This window comes from Megalops cyprinoides, chromosome 11 (genome assembly GCF_013368585.1).
Source record: "Megalops cyprinoides isolate fMegCyp1 chromosome 11, fMegCyp1.pri, whole genome shotgun sequence".
NCBI classification, from domain to species: domain Eukaryota; kingdom Metazoa; phylum Chordata; class Actinopteri; order Elopiformes; family Megalopidae; genus Megalops; species Megalops cyprinoides.
Genome location: NC_050593.1, coordinates 8,765,906 through 8,785,900, shown reverse-complemented (window position 1 = coordinate 8,785,900; position 19,995 = coordinate 8,765,906). Strand labels below are relative to the sequence as shown.

At 43.9% G+C, this 19,995-nt stretch overlaps 1 protein-coding gene across 1 annotated transcript; it reads right to left on the bottom strand.

The window, feature by feature from the left end:
- Positions 1-9,965: 9,965 nt before the first annotated feature.
- On the bottom strand, positions 9,966-16,187 carry ackr3b (atypical chemokine receptor 3b). Its single transcript, XM_036541208.1, has 2 exons — positions 16,022-16,187; positions 9,966-11,924 (listed from the first exon to the last, which is right to left on the bottom strand). Exon 2 carries the CDS (start codon positions 11,885-11,887, stop codon positions 10,787-10,789), a length of 1,101 nt encoding a protein of 366 aa, XP_036397101.1. The 5' UTR covers positions 11,888-11,924; positions 16,022-16,187; the 3' UTR covers positions 9,966-10,786.
- Positions 16,188-19,995: the final 3,808 nt, after the last annotated feature.

Genomic DNA, 19,995 nt, shown 5'->3' with positions numbered 1-19,995 from the left:
TGTCTCCCAATCTGGAGCTACAGACTGCTGTTCCATGCGGAGGTCTGCCCCCTTGAGCGCAGCCCACAGTTCTCATGACACCGTATCTCTGTCCGCCCCACCTGTCCCTCGGCATCCTGGGTGACAAGGGCTACCCAGCTCGCCTGGAGCAGCTGACCTTCACTTCCAGCCAAGCACCCCACCGACAACTGCAACCTGACCGGCCCAGTTTCTGCCAGAACAGAACAGCCAGAAACTGCTAGAGTCCCCCATGACTCAACTCAAGCCCAAAGATCTGGCCCACATGTCACCAGCCCCATATCACAAGCATTAAAATGCAAAATGACACATGCAACTACTCTACGACAAACAGTATCTGGATGAAGCATTACACAAGAACACAAGGACACAAGGACACAAGGACACAAGGACAGAACACACTGGTGGCTAATATTATGGGGGGTTTCCGCCCTAGCAAGCCCCCACCAAAGGAGTACAACAAACCCCATTTTGAAGAAAGTTAGGGGTGTTCTTTGGTGTGACCTTGTGGCAAAAAGCAGGCGCTTTGCATATTATGATACCAACCATAAGAATATGAAGTCATAATATTTTGATGCTAAAGCATAATACCGGCAGCCAACACAATGTTATTGGTACAAAGTGACATGCTTTGTGTCAAGACCTTCTTGTGTCAAAAACCAAAAGCAAGTGCCCAGTGGCGGCAAAGCTCTCTGTGACAATGACCACCATCCTCTGGGCTTTAATTATCAATCTTCTGACTGGATACACTGCAATATCTGGGAAAATTTTAAATCTGCAACATAAATCCAGGACATATTTCAAACTGAGGTACGCTCACTTTCCAATTTTGATTTAGAGGGCAATTGCTCTATCAAGCAGTTAACGAAATAGGCATATTAAAATAGTTTATTATGATGAGCTAAAGCAGCCATGTCTGGAAGAAGTCCATCAAAGGGGGAAATGTAAGTGGCTAAATGGAAGGGAGACAGAGGAGAGAGGAAACAGAGATGCTAAATCTACAGGACTAAAGAGAGGAGAAGCAGCAGCGTGAGAGGGAAAGTGATTAAAATGGATGTTGAGGTAAAACAGAAAAGAGTGCCGAGGGATTTGGCCTGTAAAAGGTGGTCAGATCTCCAGCTGGCCAAATGAACTTTGCCACAGCAGCCAAACCTTAAAACACATGCCACTCTCCCATGAAACACTGCAATGCCCATTTCACTGTTACCTGAGAGGCTGGGGGGGGGGGGGGGGGGGCAACCAAACACACATGGTCCAATTATTCTCAAGAGATAAAAAATTAACAACAAAACATTTCGCTGCCAACACACTGATAGCTTATAAGAGTCTAGTCACATGATTTACATGTAAAATGTTGAATTGACTAATCGACCTTACAGAATAGATACTGTTTCTGAATGAGATCAGAATGTGACCTGAAGGCCTATTATTTTGGTTTTAAATGCTATACAGAGTGAAACGGAAAAGGAACGGTATTAGGAGATGTAAAGAGGAATGCAGCAATGCGTTCTGGCTCTTGTACGAGCAGGAGGGAGTGAAGTTCACAATGGAGAAAGAGGTGGATTCTGTCTTGCCCACCCTCATAGCTGAAAGATAACTGTTAGACTTGTCTTAATGGGCCGGAGGCGAGTGACCCAAGCAAAACCAAACAAGGCCATTTAGGACAGCAGCATCAGCCACACACAGATGGCAAATAACACTTTTACCAGCTGCGGGTTTAATGGAGCATTGGAAACGGAGGCACGCACTGTGTGCTTTCAGTTAAAGCCCCCTCTGCACTATGGAAACATGGCACGGAGCAAAAACAGTTGAAAAGTTGTTAAGTCTTATTAGAAGGTCATGCAAACCAGCCTGTCTGGTCTACAGCACTTGTGTGGTTGGGCGTCTGTCCTCAAGCAAACAAAAGCTTTTTATTACAGTGTCTAGTCTGAACCGGAAAGAATAACAGTGAAATTTTTTGTTAGATTAGACTTGTATAGACAATTGTGTTTCATTTTATATGTTACCCTTTACAGATTCATAAAGACTCAACTAATAAATGCGACAGGGATTTTCCAAGTGAAATTCTATGTGTCGGGTAGGTAGGACTGTATTTACAGTCCTCTGGGATGTACAGGGTGAGTTTTGTCAGGTCAGATTTAAAGAGCCTGACATTATACAAGCCAATTTACAAGAATTCTGGTTTGTGTTTGCTTACTGCCACATAGGAACGTGACTAAACTTTATGAATGTGATGATCATTTCAAAGGAAAACACAGCTAACATGTATACATGGACTCCATCTTTTTAATGATTACACTGATATAATTACAGTCTACTTTTGGAAAAATCCTTCACTACACATTGCCGAGGCAACACACATTTGCTCCAAGCAATAGTGATATCGCCAAATGGTGATAAATAACATATATTACAGTATTCACATTTTGCCAAGTTGCGCCAGAATAAAATGAATAATACCCCCCAAAATATTTTAATTCATCACTTTTTTCTGAGTTATTTTAAATTAATCAGAAAGTATGAGTATGAGTGTATAAGAGCTGGATGAAACACAACAGTGAGTTTCACCTTAATCAGTGACACAGTGTTATTCTGCTGCCAGCCATTGCATACCACAGGTGTGCAGTTTAATTAGAGAGGAACTCTCATTCTTTCATTTGTTCCCTTTAGGCTACAGATGAGCTCCCATAATGGAAATAAAGTCCCCTATATCAAGAGACCAGGCAATGCTCATGTGGCATTAGTCTAATGTAGCCTGGTTTGTAGGAGTAATCACACATCTACTGTGCCATGGTAACAAACACAACTCCTGTATTACACATACTTGTCATACTGTTATAAGGGGAACAAATACATAGGCTGACAGCCTATTTGTCATCTGTCTGTCTGTCTGTCTATCCTTTGTGTAATGTGAACTCAGTCTTGGACTCTGACTAATTTGAATCATTGCAGGATTACTCCCTGGGCAAATATATCCATATATTTTAAGGTGTGTGTTGGGGGGGCTCACAATCCCTTTGATTAGAAAACATAAACCAGGACAGTCCATAACTGGTGAATAAGTGTAAGTCGCTCTAAGATTGACATTTCATATAACAATAAAAACAACAAAAACTATTAACTGGAAGATGTTATGTCTGAACATCATGTCACTGTCAGTGGGTGACTGAAATGTTATTATGAATCAGTGATGGAGGTGAAAAGGTTTCCCTGGAAACCATCATTTGTTATTTTGCTTTATAAAGTATCCCAGTGGATGTGAATGAAAGCGGAAATGCTTTCAGTACAATTCCCTTTTATTACCTGTCAATCCATATTAATGAAAACCATTTTGAAAAATGAAATGCTTGGTCTGGGATAGACATATTTTGGTCCTCTGTGACTTTAACAACTCTAGACCTGTTTTTAGGCCTCATCTGACATGGGAATTGCTGCACTGTCCTATCATGATGAGGAAGTTACTGTTTTATACACACAATCGTCTCCATGGAGAGAGAGGCTGCCATAGGGACTGAAGATAATGCAAATCACGGACAAACCCAGCCTTCATCTTTGATATATTTTACCCCATCGAAGACACCGTTTGACCTTAAAAATGCTCTGACTACAGCAGAGACTAGGCTCTGGGTGACAGCACGGTACAGCACACCCTGAACATTATTGAAAAAGTTATTTTTGACTCGCCATGAAAACAGTAAATATTTACAGACTAGATATGGGGAGGTTTACACACGTCAAAGCCAAAGCATACAACTATAACTTACGCAGCAGAGTCTGAACTACGCAGCCCAAAATATTTAACCTGTGCGCGTATACAGTTTATAAACGCGATGCATGTGTATTCATGTATGGCAGCAATTGAGATATTCAAAACAGGACCTCGGGAAGATGTCGGGTATGTATTTTTTTCTTATCACCATAGAAACATCTGTCCCACATCTGCTCAATAAAGCCGACTTCATGCTACACTGAAAGGAAAGGAAAGACGGTGCCATACTCAGACAGCGACGCGGAGCGGTCTGCCTCTAACATACACACCCACACACAAACACACAGTCTGACACGCATACGCGGTCGCTCTCACACAAGCACACACACGCTTGCATGCACTCATACTGTACATTCACACACCCTCTCTCTCTCTCACACACACACACACACAGACCCTCCACAAGCCTCCCTTTCTCCTGTTGCAGCTCAGCGTAATGAAGATGCGGAGAAAGGCCGTTTGTTCCAGGGCACGGTTTCGCCTCGCGGAAGCCCTCTGGCATTCAAACACACGTCGCTCCCACGATCCGTCCATTCACAGCGTCGCGGACAGAGGCGAGTTCAGCAGACTTGGATCTCGTTGCGGTTGTTTTGTTCCTCTCCATTGATGTTTAATGGGAAAGTAAAATACCGTAGGCCCGCTGGCACCCCTGGCACGGAACCCTTTATATTTCACCATGAGTGGAATTCTCCTGTAAAATCTGCCCTCCTGCAGGAATACCGCTCGCTCCCCTCGCGAAACCCCGAGGCCAGCAGCAGCGGCTCAGCTGCGAACAGTACAGGCAGAGAAACTACATGACTGAGGTCCTGGAACTGTTTTAGCACTGCTAGCCAACATGGCGTGTTGAATAAGGATCAGTCTTTGGCAGCTGGCATTGTCAGCCGATCACATCTGCGGTAGTGTTTACCTTTCTGCACTTTACGTGAAATCATAAAAGTTGTAATAAAAAAATAACAGTTGGTGTTTCGTTAAAGAAACGTCAAATGTCAACTCTTTTTTCCTATTATTAAAATATTTTTAATTACGTCGCTTAGTGATGACTATATAATGTGAGGTGCACGCAGCTTCAGCCCAGTGCTACACCCTTAAACGCAACTGAAGAAAGCAATCAGCTATTGACGGGTCATCCTAAATTAAGATGCCAATCCTCTTAATTCCCAGAGAACAATTGTGAACAGATTCAAGTCAGATAAAAGTCTAATGGCGATCCCCCGTCTCTGCCCTCATGCACTGCCACCGTCTCAGGAGCACACCCATTACTCCACTCAGGGGGCACAGCCAGGGCTGGAGCCAGCAGTCCTGAGAGCGCCTGGCCTCCAGGCGCGGTGAGGGCCGGGCCACACAAGAGCAGCAGGCGAGTCTCAGCGACACAGAGGCTAATTCCACTCACAGAGGCCGTTGCTCCAGGGACTGTCCCTGCTTACGTTGGACGGACGGCGTTGTAGCCTCAGCCAGAGACACAAGCTGAAAAAAGCCTTATTATTTGCACTGATAACAGGAGATAGAGACACTGTGACTGTTAAACAGTGTAATAAAATGAGGGGTTAGCATGCTAGTAAGTGTTTTAAATACCTATACCCTCAGGGCAGGGTTTTTTATAACAGAATGGAAAAACGTGGTGGCAGCTATTGTGCAACAGGTATTCAGTACATCAGAACAGCGTGGTTGTATGTGTGCACTAGGATGGGTGCATCTATGTCCCCAGGCATGAACGGAGAGTTTATTTTGCTTGATTTGTCTGTTGGTTCGGGGGCAGCTGTGAACTTGTGACCCCCTTGAAAAGCACAGAGAAGCAATGTCCATTGAGTGGCTCTTTATCCCGCCTGGAGAATCTTCTGGAATCTCCTTTTGACATTCCTGTTAAATTATGGCTCCTCTCCCCCTTCCCCCATCACCCTTTTATCTATGAAATGCCTTGAATTTACCTCTAGAATATGTTTCACATTGTCTGTGAGATCTGCCACTTCATCGTAATTTAGAGTGATCCACCCTCTGCCACACTTTCACAAAGTAATGGGTTCGGCTGAATATTTGAGGCCAGCGCTCCCCACAGTAAATCACACTTCTAGACATTAAAAAACAACCCGAGACCTTTACGTAAACACTCACAGATTTTTAAAAAAGATTAATATCAAATTTCTGTCAAAATTGTATTCATACAGTAAGGAAATTATTTTTATGTGTCCAGGCTATGACAGAAGTACACAAAGCTGAGATACTCAATGAGAGGGCACACTGTACATAAGGAAGTCCATTTCAGACATATGGCTGACACATTGCTCCACCATATATAGAATACACTTCCACTTGATTTATGGAAGTAAACAATAAAACAAACTTTAATTTGGAAAGTAATCAAATTTACATCCAGTATTTGAGCACAAAAATATGTGGATAAACACGTGCAGCATCTGGAATCTAGTAACATTGGAGTCGTTCTGGTCTTAAAGGGCACGTATGAAAATCATTAGCGAACGATTATTGAATAATTCTGGGGGAAAGCAGTGATTTTGCGTCACTCGGTGCCAGATAAAACAGCAGAATTTGTGGGGGAACTGGACAGCGGGAGAATTGGATTCCCTGGTCAGCAGTGTGTCGGAGCAGCATCCGCAAACCCAAACAGCCTGTCACTCATGTCCCACTGCAACTGGACTGAGCCCTTGGAGAGCCTCACAGGAGACGCAGGGAGAGCTGGAGCACAACACACACATGTACATGAAAGTTAATATCAATGAATAGTGCTCCTCAAGGAAACAAGAACATGTGTGCCATTTTCCTTCCAGTATTCCTAAGAGATACAGCGAGAGATTTGGTTCTCTTGCCGTAGAATGTGGACTGTATCCTCTGTATTCAAACCAAACCTAACCCAGCATATCCAGCACTGTATGTTCAGACATCTCACTTCTATTGTCTGAAGCACAAAACAGCCAAGTAATTATCTCCTTCTTTGTTTATTGATGGTAAATGGCTCAGTGCTTGGTTTAAATGTTGGATATATGGGACAGTGACTGTGGCGAGAAGTTGAATTGCACACAGCCAGAAGCCTGACAGGGAAGCCAAATGGAACATGGGGTTATGTAGATTCATCCATGCTGAACAAATACTCTCATGCTTTCCAGACTGACATCGCACAAATCATTCCTGTACTTACTATGAGACTACCATAACTTACTATAACTGCAACAGAATCTGAGCTATATTCATAGAAAACATGATGCATATCTGATGCAAATTTATGTATTTAAAGGTGCAGTCATGCAGGCATCTGTTTTTAATGTTGATACATGTCTTTTCTGCTCTTGCCTGATATCCACTTGATATTCCTCTACGCACCCACAAAACCTGGCACACAGTGGAAGAAAGAGCCATTTTAAATCATTTTGACAGCTTGTGGACACAACAATTCGGTCTTCCCGTGGATCTCTGCTTCAGTTTGGCCCTCTGACCCCAAGTCTTCATTTCATATCAGCCTCAAATGACCTACAGACTATGGTATAATAAAAACAGGTGTCAGCCCATCACAAAATGTGTGTGTCATAATAACAAAAGAACCATAAGTTGTCCACAGTTGACAATAAAAAAGACATCTGGAAAGATGAAACAATAAAGTTTATAAACGGATTGCAGTTGATGTGACGACATCTTGACAATAATTGTTGGTCAAAGACCTGGGCATGAGCCATTGAAGAGTGGCATTGCCTTCTCAAGGTTTCTGCTAAGAAGGTTGTTTTCTTTCCTGCTGGTAAAGAAGAATATTGTTTTACTCCAACCCTGCTCCCAAGCCTAGCACTTGTCCAAATTTATCCTTACCAACATCACTCACACATGCAGTGCATGGCAGTGGTTTCCATTAGAGGTCCTTGGGCTGACTCTCTATGAGTCAATAAGGAAACACACAGAGTGGCAAAAACAATGGAAACAGGTGGAGCTTGCTTTTAACTCTGGCACAGTCAAATTCCTAAATTCTACTCAACAGGAGAAGTTAGAGAGGCGACACGCTGAGTGTGCGTGCACCTCATTGTCCTTATGTGCACGTAGTGCAGTGGAAAAATAGCTACAGACAAACAAGGCGAGGCGGACTGGAGTCCGTTTAAAACTTTTGACCTTTACTAGGCTCCACCTGAGTGGAGATTACATGTACTTGCAGGATGCGCCGCACTGGGAAAACGTTCATTACGCTGTCTTCAGGGGAAGAGGCTATGCATGAACTACAAAGAGAAATACCACAGTAACAATTCCCTTGGTTTTCCCAGGTGTTACCAATTAGCCGGTCCTGTTGTCTGCTTATTCAGGAGACAGAGAAACAAACAGTCTCCCTCTCTCTGTCTCTGGCTCTTTCCCTCTCTCACTCTTTCACACACACACACACACACACACACACACACACACACACACACACATACACACACACACAGTGAAGCCTGCTTTTCTCCTTTCTTCATTTGCAAACAGTAGCAGGAGAATAATAAATATGAATTAACATCTTGAAGCCAGCTGCTATCAGTTGCCATGCAACTTTTACAAACTGCATTTTTCTTCAGAGTCTGAGCAAATTTTAATCAGTGTGCATGACTATGTACTCTTTTGTTAGCTTTGTAACTGTAACATAACTGTGTAACATAAATCATGATAACTATTTCAGAAAGAATGCCCGTTTGTATGTCATGCTGTTGGATTTTTCCTGACCTGTGGCTTAAAAACCTAAACAAACATAATCAAGTTATATTTAAATCTCTTCATGACAGAAATTACTCTATGATTCAATTTAATTCTGTTAATTCCATTATAATATTTCCAATATATAATAAATATAAGTTAGATCTTGAAGCATTAACCATTGCCTCTAACAATAATCAAATATTTTCATCATATCACAGATATTTCCTTGCAATCAGGGAAAAATGAAAAAACAAAGACTCAAAAGTATATTTAATGTGTTTATTATTTGCAAAAGCAAGTAAAAGACATATAACAAACTACTGTAAAATCATAGAGAAATACTCACTACAACAGCGTGTTTATACAGTATATAAATATGCATATCTGGTTCTAATTACATCATCGTGTTTGGCTTTTACTTAACGGAATTCAGTTCTTGTTCTGAATAACAACTTCAAGGAACATTTTTCATTCCACAACAGTGTAATTTTATTTAAACCTACAATAAATAACCACACATTTTGATTTTTTCCAAAGAGAGAAACGCTTCCTTAAATTGCGTATCTGTTAACATGAACTTTATTCACAATGCAGAACAGGGAGAGAGAACTGACATCTTCAAGGTTCTTTTCAGTATAATTTGACACCTATCTGTCATCGTCTTTCACTAGCAGAATGATATATACACCACATAAACTGTGGACAGAACTTGAGCCATTGTTCCAGTGAAGGCAAATGTGACATCAGACAAGAGACAACTTTTGAGATTCCGACCAGATTAAGTGCTTCTTACCATGTTGCAATTTTATGACAATGGGCTATTCCATAGAATATTACTTACATCTGTACACCATCAATGTGGACCACATTCCCACTAATATAACAACTCATACTTCCTCCTCCAGAGAGACATCTTCTTTTGGCAGTATACTGGCACAGCAGTATTTTTCAAATTCACCCATGTACATTCATGCAAACAAAGGGCTCCTTATTTTGTGTCTAGAAAACACAAAGCAAGGAACCACAGTGTGGTGTAGAATAACAAGGGGACTGTCCCAGACCCCGGGCATCCTGCCTGTCTCTCAGTGGCACTCACCTCATGGAAGGTAACAATAACAGACACACAGAGGACCCTAATTACAAGGTGACACTGAAATACTTTTCCACTTCTGGACACACTCATGACTCATTTTTCACTGAATATTTGTCCCCATTCTAACAGTGTACTATTATGTATGTAATGCACACCTTCAGAGATAAAAAAATAATGTACAAATGAATGAATACATAAATAGGTCAAGAAATGTACAAAATACAGACAATCTAATTATATAAGTTATCTGAAGACATATTCCTTCTAAGTATACACAAAGCACCAGGAAAGTGTCAGGTTTGAAGCGTTCCATTAGGTGTGTGTTTGCTGTATGTCCGGGCATGCACATATTCAAACACACACTTGCACATGTGCTCGCATGCAAGCTTACAAACACGCACACAAACTCAAACACGCACACACACAAACATGCACACATACACATGTCTACACACACGCCTACACACACAAACAATAACATCTCAAACATGGCATGTTCTTGGATCATTCCTCAGAGTCTGGAAGCGTGAGTTGTGTTCTCTGACAGGTCTGGTCTCTGTGCCAGTGTTTCAGCCTGATTTCTTCACCTGATTCTCAGTACAGCAGCTCTGACACAAAGGCAGGTCCAGTCTGCCCAGCACTGAGAAACAATGGAATCTCAATGACTGACCTCTCTGCCTTTTGGGTGCTAGGGACCAGTACAGTTGTAAGAAGCTGTGACTCTAGAGTGACTACACCAGCTGGCATATCTGTCCATTTCTGCCTCAGGGACAGCCCCCTCACCAAGCCCCACCTCTCAGCCTTATGACAAGCCCCACCCCCCTAACTGACAACAAGCTCCACCCCTTGGCCCAACAGTCAGCTCTCCAGGGGAAGTGCTATCTTCAGATTTCAATAGTCTTTGACCAGACTTTCCTGGGGCAGACCGACTTTCACAATGCTCTGCAGGAATTCTGGGAGTGGAGAATCTCACTGGCATCACAAGCTGGCAGACTCTGGATACAGCCTGTAATGAGAACCTTCTTTTATAAGATTTTTTCTTTTTACAAAATCTGTTTAAAATTTGGTCTTTATAGTGCCTCACATGTGTATATCTAATGCTAGACCCCCCTCCCTGACCATGGACTTTGCACAGTAGATGTTTTCTAGCCTTGAGGAGGATGGGGGGTGGGGTCCAGTTCCAGTCCCGGTTCCATTTTCCAGATCCAGAGTCTAAGCTGAGTTCCATTCGGGACAGTGTGCGTGTCTCACGGCTGCCCGTTGTTCTCCACGGCGGAGTACTCTGTCTCCGACACCCTGGAGGCGTCAATGAGCTTAGCCAGGCCGGTCTTGGTGGAGTACTTGAAGATGAAGGCCTTCATGAGGTCGTAGCGGTAGTTCTTGTTGATGAAGTTGTAGATGACGGGATTGATGCAGCAGTGGACCAGGGAGAAGCACTGCGTGAGCTGCAGGGCCATGAACAGGAAGTTCTCCATCTGGCAGCTGAAGGGCAGCACGTTGAGCAGCGAGAGCGTGTCCACCAGCAGCACGCCGTGGTAGGGCAGCCAGCACACCAGGAACACCACGATGTAGGTGAAGATGATCTTGCGGCTGATACGCCGCTCCGGGTCAGCCGAGGAGGAGATGACGCCGGCGAGCAGGACATAGAAGACGGCGATGACCGGGAACGGGATGGCAAAGCCCAGGATGATGAAGCTGAGCTGCACGCCCACCATCCACTCGCGCGGGCTGTCGGTCGGGTACACCGGGCGACACAGGGTGTTGTGGGAGTGTGCCGACTCCACCGCCTGCAGGAAGTAGGTGTCGGGGATGGAGGCGGCCAGTGCCAGCACCCACACCAGGACGCAGATGGACCGGCGTGCCACTTTCTTGGAGCGGCTGTTGGAGTCGCCGAACAGGGCCACCGACAGGTAGCGGTCCACGCTCATGCAGGTGAGGAAGAAGATGCTGCCGAAGAGGTTGACACTGAAGATCAGGTGCGTCATCTTGCACATGGCCTCCCCGAAGGGCCAGTGGCCATGCTGGACCAGCGAGATGACCCACACGGGCAGGGTGGCCACCACGCACAGGTCGGCAATGGCCAGGTTCAGGATGTACAGGTGGGTTTCGTAGCGGTGGCGCTCTGCCCGCAGGTTGACCCACACCACCACGGAGTTGGCCACCAGGCCGATGATGAAGATGAAGATGTAGAGCGTGGACATGGTGTAGAGGATGGCACTGCGGTTGAAGCTGGCCGTGCACACCAGGGCCTCCACGTGGGACAGGTTGTCGTCCTGGTCGGTGAAGTTCATGCTCACGGAATCCCACAGCTCCATGATTTCAGTCAAATCGTTGGCGCTCAGAGTCATGCTGCCTCAGTGAAAGGTGTCTCTCGTGAACTGAAACCTGGGAGGAAAAAGCCAGACATGTACGGGTTAATAACTCTGAAGGCTTAACAGGCTTTAAGGAAACACAGGGATGACGGTGTAAATGAAACAACAGTGAAAAACCAAAAACGAAAAAAAGATGTATATTTACGGAAACAGTATGCAGTACCGAAAACATTCCAAACACGCCGTGACCCGGAGGCAGACGGAATGTGAAACCCAAAACTGCTTTAAAGAATGTTTTCTTACTTGTTCATTATAAAAAAGCCATTTCCCATGGCTCCTGAGTTCATCTTGTGCTACTAAAAACAAAGAGTCAGGAGCGGGTGCTGCCAGGGGATCAAAGTGGGGAATTACCAGGGCCCGCGACGCAGTGTCCTCCACACATGAGACTAATCCCAGAAAGCAAACATGCTAAACGAGACCATGCCCGCCGCCTGCTGAGATCTGCATTGTCAGGGTCACCGCGCAACCTATGACCTCCTGGGTGTGACCGCGATCCTGACCTCTGCCAGTAGACGTGAGGAGAAAGGTGCAAAGATCCACACTAAAATGGCTACATCACAGTACTGCGAGGAAACCTGGCCCTTGCACACTCACCTTTGTGTAAACATTAGTCAATCAACAGGCCAAACTACAGAAATAATGTTATATATTTATGTACTTTTTGTGTGCCTGCACGTGTGTGTATCCATATGTGCATGTAGCAATAGACACATATATCTCACATCAAATAACGCAACCTATATTGTAAATACATATGCAATTGTATACTGCAAGAGAGGATCACTAATTGAAGCAACTGCCAATGAGGAAAGCCACCCTGTACATGACTATCAGGGTAAAATGGGTAAAAAAAATACACAGCCCACTGGCTCACACTGTCATACAGGGTAACAGAATCTAATAGAACCTTTTGTGCATCCTGGAATTATAGCTCCATGGCTCCTCCCAACTCATTAGCTGAATCCAAACTGCATTTGGAACCAAACTTCATGCTCAGGATGGGGTGTGCCCTGCCCCAACCCATCCAAGGGCAGAGTGCTGACCCCCGCACCCCTTCAGAGGGCCAGAGAACGTCTTTGATTGAGATGGAGGGGCGGTCACTTGACACAGAAAGGTGAAAGGTTGAGCCCCTCGATGGCAGCTGCCACAAAACAACATGACACTTCCCCTTGAATTGAGAAACGCAGGGTAAAAGCCGGCAGCTTCACTGCCAAGACAGTAGTGAGATGTGAAACGGGATCTAAGGACTCAGATGCGGCCAGGCCAGGGGTCTCTGTGCTTTCAATAAGGGCCGTCCACAGTCAAAGGCAGACCGCAGACCACATAGGGGCAACCACAGCTGCAACAGCAGCCCAGGGAAGCATGTAAAAATTGTTCCTGCTTAGGAACGGATTGCTCTGTTGAGCTCGCACATGAAAAAAATACCCCACAAAAATTCTAATGATGTTCAATTTGAAAGCTCGACCTGCATGACATGAAACTTGAAACGGTGTATCTGTGAATGTGCCATTTGTTTCAGTAACTGCAGGAAACTCCACATTGAAAAAAAGTCCTTGCTGTTCAAAAACACATTCACAGGGAAACTACATAATTATGCAGTTAGGGACAAAATCTTAACACTACTAAAACTGCGCAATCCAGTTTATCTTACTTTGCTTCAGCACACAGATCAAACCACAGAATGTTTTAATAAATGAAGGAAATAATTCTGACTTTCTGCTGGACAAACTGCATGCCTACCATATCAAGGCAGTTTTGGAACTTTTGAGACACTTAGGTTCCAAGGAAATGGCCTGGCAATTTTTGTCAACAGCTACCAACCAACAGTCATGGCGTTGTTTGCTTTTCCCCTGAACACAGCCAGATGTCAAGACCGTTTGAATACATTGACTGAATAATAATGCGGTTTCCGTGAGCAGACAGACAGACAGACAGAGAGTCACCTTGTGGCATTACAGAGAAAAAGCACCTATAAGGTGAAAACATAATGACTAACTTGTCCTAGTAACGATCAATCGCGTGGTGCAAGGGAGAAACTGGAGCTCGCAAATCGCGCTGGGCTCTGTCCAGCTGCTCCGCGTGCGGCAGAACCGCTGGGCCGCGGGAGGGACCTCCAGCTCCGCGCAAATCCGCCGTGTTTACAGAGCTTAAACAGACTCGCTCCTCACCTGATCCCACGGCCCCCAGGCAGCTCTCGCTCTGAGGCACAAAGAGTCCGCTGTGCCGACCGAGTGGCTCCTAGAGCAACCCCCCCCACATCCCAAATCCACCCTCCCTCCGTACACACACACGCACACTCTGTCTCTATGGGAGTCCTGCTACTCTCCATTGTCTTCCTCTAAAGTACACGATGCGCGTGAAGCACTTCTTCAATGCATACAACCAGCCATTATATGTAAATACACTGCCGATAATCCAGGTATCCAGTGCATTCTGCATGCTTTACAACAGTGGGCGAATCGACCTATATATAACCTATACATATATATATGCATACATACATCATACATTATCTTAATTATTTTCTTCATATGATTTGCCAGAGACTTTCAAACACAACATCTTTATGCAGTCTTAAATCACTGTGCGGTATCTGGCAGCTGCAATGATGTTTCCTTTGACAGAATGTATTAAAATAACAAATATGTGTATCAGTACATTGCATCTCCGAGAGGTGATTTACGAAGCATACGTTTTACTGTAAATAATATTAGTCACATAATTCAAAGAATCTACTGATATCACGACTTTGCGTATAACAATCAAAAGAAGGTCGATGTGGACTGAGAGCTGCCCAGTACTTTTCAGGTATAATTAACTAGCCAATTAAATTTGGTACGCAGTAAAAACGGTGCGACTCAAGGCTTGTTATTGCTTGCTATGTTAATCCGAAACTTTGGAGGTGCAACAATAGAACTGTGATCTTTGTTCTGTCTGAATGGATTCACCGTCGATGATTTAGCCAGCTTTTGTGTTGAAAAAATAAGAGCTACATTTAGGCTACCAGCGTGCCCTGGTGGGTCTTCAATATTCTGAGATATATTAAAAAGAGCTCCTTACTTAGCGCGCGTATTTTTCTCATTACAAAAAGACAACTGTTTCCAAGCTTAGTTAAAACCACGTCAAGCTGCGTCGGACAGGAACCAAGTAAGTAAAATCCAGTAGTTCAGCGAGAAACGGTAAAAGAAAATGTACAATAAATCGACCATTTCGCACACATATAGTGCGTTTGTTTTTTGTTTTTTTTATATGTGGCCGTAAATAGCACTGAAGTCAAATACATTTAGAATTTAGCGCATGCACTCCGCATGGCTGCGATCCAGGTTCAGAAGTATCTTGGAAATTTATTCACAATATACTTCCCTTGAATCAGAATTTAACAACATATAACACATATTTAGATCTTAAATTATTACTGTAACTTACAGGTTTACAATTTGCACAATCGCCCTGATTGACATCTTATGTATATTCAAGACAACATCAATTAACTTCTCCAAAATATGCTTAAAATGACTACGTTCGCCTTTGCTATTTGATAAACGTTTTTTAAATAACTGCAGTTTTCGGTATTCACGAAGTACATGCATCCTAAACAATCGCTTTAATATCATCCCGGCGAGCTCAGTACCACCGTTCCTACCTCCACTCCAGATAGATCTCCGTCAAGTAAAGAACTGTGGTTTTAAGGTCGGTACCAAAAGAGTGTGTCCTGCTTTGGCCTTATCGGATGCCAATGAACAAAGCGTAGCCAAGCGTCTTTCACAGAATAGGGACATTACAAGGGGTTGGAACTCACTGTTAATCCCTGCCACCAACTGCGTGAGCCCCAGGCGCTCTGAAAATCTAATGGCTGAGGTTACTATATGCAATAGTGTCACGGGTTCCGCGAACTAGCTATGATTATCTAAGCAACACCCCAGCAATCTGTCCTTTTATTAAACTCTGTTGTGTTTGCACGTTCGTCAAAACCTGTCCCGTTTTAATTAAAACAAATTTCATTATAGATCATATTTTTTATAAATCATACACCGTTTACACAGTTCAAAGTGAAACACATGCTGCTCTTCACTAGTTGTAGAAATTCAATCGTCAAACCTTTGTACTTACTTTTGTATTTGATTAACTCCTCCAGGAGCAGCCGCTTCGATGCTGTGCACAACCTGCGAGACACAAACTGGGGTGCGGATCCGCAGTCTTCCCTGGGATGTTAGCTCTCCGATTTCTGATAGTACGCGAAGGAGCGTTCCTGCCGAGTCACAGCGAAACTACCCTCTGCGCTCTTCGCATGCACTTGTTAATATAAGGGAAACTGCAACGCCTCCCGAGGCAAGACGGAAAACTGATTCATTGAAGTTTCTGCCAAAAACAACAAAAGGAGTGACGAACGTGCAAAGCATCGGATTTCCACTCCTTCCAGAATAGCTGCATACAAACATTTGCATCTGATAACAAAACACTGGTACGTCACTGTCACATTATTTTTGTTTTTAATGCAGCGCGAACAATTCGTTCGTGGGAGGCGTTACATTTCTGTATCGCGGGTGCGCGGGTGGGGGGACGACGACAGTATCTCGAGGTGGTAGTGTTCAGTGCTGTCGATTTTGCAGTCACATCTGTTGTACATGAAATATTTTGCGGTTACCTTTATAGACACGAAGAGGAATCGATATGGATTCGGCAGCTGGGACAGGGTGGAGAGGAGTGACACAAGTCTTAATGATTTGCATAGGCTTTGAACACAGGACATAATCAAGACCCAACAATCAATTAATTTGTGTTATTAGTTTTTTATGTATGTTTAATAACATATTGTATAGCGGACTAGGTATTCTATTCACGGGCAGTCTTAATGAAATTTTCATTTAACATAATGTCCAAGGTTTACCCCAGCTTCATACTCCATATACAGCTCGAGCGCACCTGAGATATAATGACAGTGAGTTTTGCCGTCATATCAATGCAGCCACGCGCAAGTTTCGCGATGAACCAGCAGGGGTCAGCCATAATATATTCTGGCTGCCACGGATCTTTAACGTAACGCCGAAACTGTACTCCACTCTTTCCTCGATAATGTATATGTCCCTGCCCGCTATAAGCAAACAGACAGCTGACTTTTTTTTTTCTTCTGGAAAGGTAAATAAAAATCATTTTCTGAAAGCCCCCAAAAAACTTTTTTTGAATCAGAGTACAGGCCCAACAAAAGACTTTGAGAATATATATTTTAGCTCAATAGATATATTAAAATATGTAAATTATTGCCGTTTTGGTTATTGCAATATATTTCTGTATTTCTATATATTTACATCAATACATTTTAATTGTTTTTGCAATATATTCTTGGTCTGAACAACATAATATATTTCATTTCCGTATGGTGGTGAAGCGTTTCTGTATAGTTTCCTTGTGGTATTGACCTGTTTGTATCTCTTTACCCTTTAACAGGTTTACTGTGTCCTGCATATCCTCTTGGAATGGACTCAAAGGCTTCCAGGTGACAGTATTTTAGCTTACATTTGTATTGTGTGAATGAGAGGTCTCACCTGTTTCAGTTCTCCTCAGCTGGCGTCTATATTTAACACCAAGCACAGAGCTTCTGTGTGTCTGGCTCCTAGCCCATGCTCCATTGTGAAATAACCCTGGGAGAAGTAGCTCAGAGGAATGGTCACCACAAATAATGTTGTTTATTTTGGAAAACGTGGTCCAAGTACGTGTTAACGAATCACAACACAATGTCTTGCAAGGAGCCATAATGTCAGGCCATAAGGGCAGCATGTAATGACATCCCATGCATGTTCACACACCCATATATGACCCATATTCAGACTATTAACAATTTCTGACTGTAACACTCTCTTCCAAGCTGTTCTATGTCTCTTCTTTTTTAGACCTGATTATTATGATTAGCATCCAGGCTTCATGTCCCTGACCTAATAAAATACAACCATTACAAAAGAAGCTATCATTTTAATCTTCAAAAGTGGAGGGAAAAAATATGAAGGAGCATGTGTTATATGTCTATCGTCCTCCCTGATCAATAATAATTGACCAGATTTCAAAAGCTCCCATACAAGTCGCCCTCGCTCCTTAAAACCTTTGCCAGGTTGTTGTTTTCTTGTTTGCTGGTGGTTTTATGAAAAGAGAGGAAGGAGAGGACTGACCCTGGAGCCTGGCCATTGCATGGGGAGCAGCAGCTGAGGGAACAATGTGCCCCCCCCCCCCCCCAAACCCCCTCTGCATCTGGTCCTATCCCCGAAAAGGAAGCTCACGAACATCCTGTGCTAGCACCTGATAAAGGGGGACTTTCCAAAACGGTGGTTCCCACAGAGCTGGGCTCTTGGGCCTGTGTAAGGTCCCCAACAGACTCAGTGCTGCCTCGACTGCACATCCCAGCAAACACTGCGTGCCTGCCTCCCATAAGCATGCACGGACCCTCACTGAAAGAGCTGCTGCTTGGGTAATTAGACACAGCTACTGAGAGGGCAAAACGGCTGCTGCTTGGGATGGCTCGGCCTTTACACATTTATTATCTCAGTTTAGGACACAGTTGCCGCCCGGCGTGCTATTGGGGCGACTCATGGCCAGAAAGTGAGGCTACATTCTCTGCAGGAGCTGTCAGAGTGCTCCTGACTCGAGGAGGAAAGAGGAGACAGGGCTGACCCTCCCGGGAGATGAGGACCTCCTCGAGTGGGGGAGAGAGAGGGGAGGCTGGAGCCTTCACGGTTGCCTAGGAGCGTAGCTTCATTCCTGCACGTAAAAGAATCCAACCCGCAAAGGCGGCGATGTCCAGCAGGGTCCGGTTATAACACATCTGGTATTTGTCAGGAGATCTGAGGAAACCAGGGGGCTTTAGTCAGAAAAGAGGGGACTGTTAAAATGCGCTGGTGTGCGTCCAGGCCTTGGCTTACCTGGAACACAGATTAGAAACCTGTGGTCCAAACCAAGTCTTGGACAATTATGTCCCCATTCTTTCCTTCACGGTTCCAGTAATCTCAGTGGGAATGCATGCGCACAATAGAATACATAATAAAGTGGATTATAATTAAACATTGATTATCAATTCCCATGAAATGAAAGCTCTCCTTGGAAAAATGATTCATTTGGGCCAGAAGGCATTAATGGAGTGCTTTGCATACATGCTTTAGATGTACAGTACTGGACTGCTGCACGAGCTGACTTCCTTTTTCTGTCAGTTCCATTCAGAAACCCTGAACAGCAGCCAACTTGGAAGAAAAAAAAAAGGTCCATTAGAAGGTGTTTTCTGTGCAGCCTCTATGAAGTGTTTATTAAAAGTGACGAGACATTTCCTCTGCATCAAAACGTAATGCATCCTCACGTTATTTCTGAAATACGGGGTGCTAACAACACACACAGATATAAATATTTAAAGTACTATATGGGGTTCGATTCTGAAGTTCTATATGTTATCATTTCACAGGGTGGTCCCCAAAAACATGCTGAACATGTTACTGTGCAATGTAATCAACCAGACAGTACACCACACAATCAAGCTAATAATGGTACGTGGATTCCAGAACCATAGAGCAACCAAGCTGCTCTCATTCTGTTCCTGTAAATATTTGTTTGAACATGTGTGCTGTATACAGTTACAAGCAAGGGTTTATGAAGCCTTTAAAATGGAAACATCTGATGTAACAGGAGTCGAGTCTCCATGTTAAAAGCAGTTTGAAGGCACTTTCACAGATAATTGAACCACTGCCTTGGCACTCTCAAACACTGCTGGAACGTTAGCCTATCAGATCGATACCTCTAGCTGCATTGTAATTATTGCTCCCTGTGAGTGCCACATGTCACTGATGCTACCACTCAAATATGCACCCCCCTCCCCTCTGATTTGCTCCAAAATCTGACTAATCTTTTAATCTGACTAATCTCATTTTGATGTTTAAAGTTCTTTCCGTACAATTCACAGCTCTCTGAACTTGGCTGAGTGGCCGCAGAGGGGCTGCTGTTGCTTTGTGAACCCAGTGGCCCCACGATGAAAGCATTTGTTAGCGGGGCATTCTGCCATAATGCAAAAAGCATTCTGAAAACTAGCATTCTCCATCTGAGCGCATGCTGGG

Bases quoted from the DNA above. Each gene is read 5' to 3' on its own strand.
- ackr3b (XM_036541208.1), bottom strand. From the start codon at position 11,887: ATGACTCTGAGCGCCAACGATTTGACTGAAATCATGGAGCTGTGGGAT.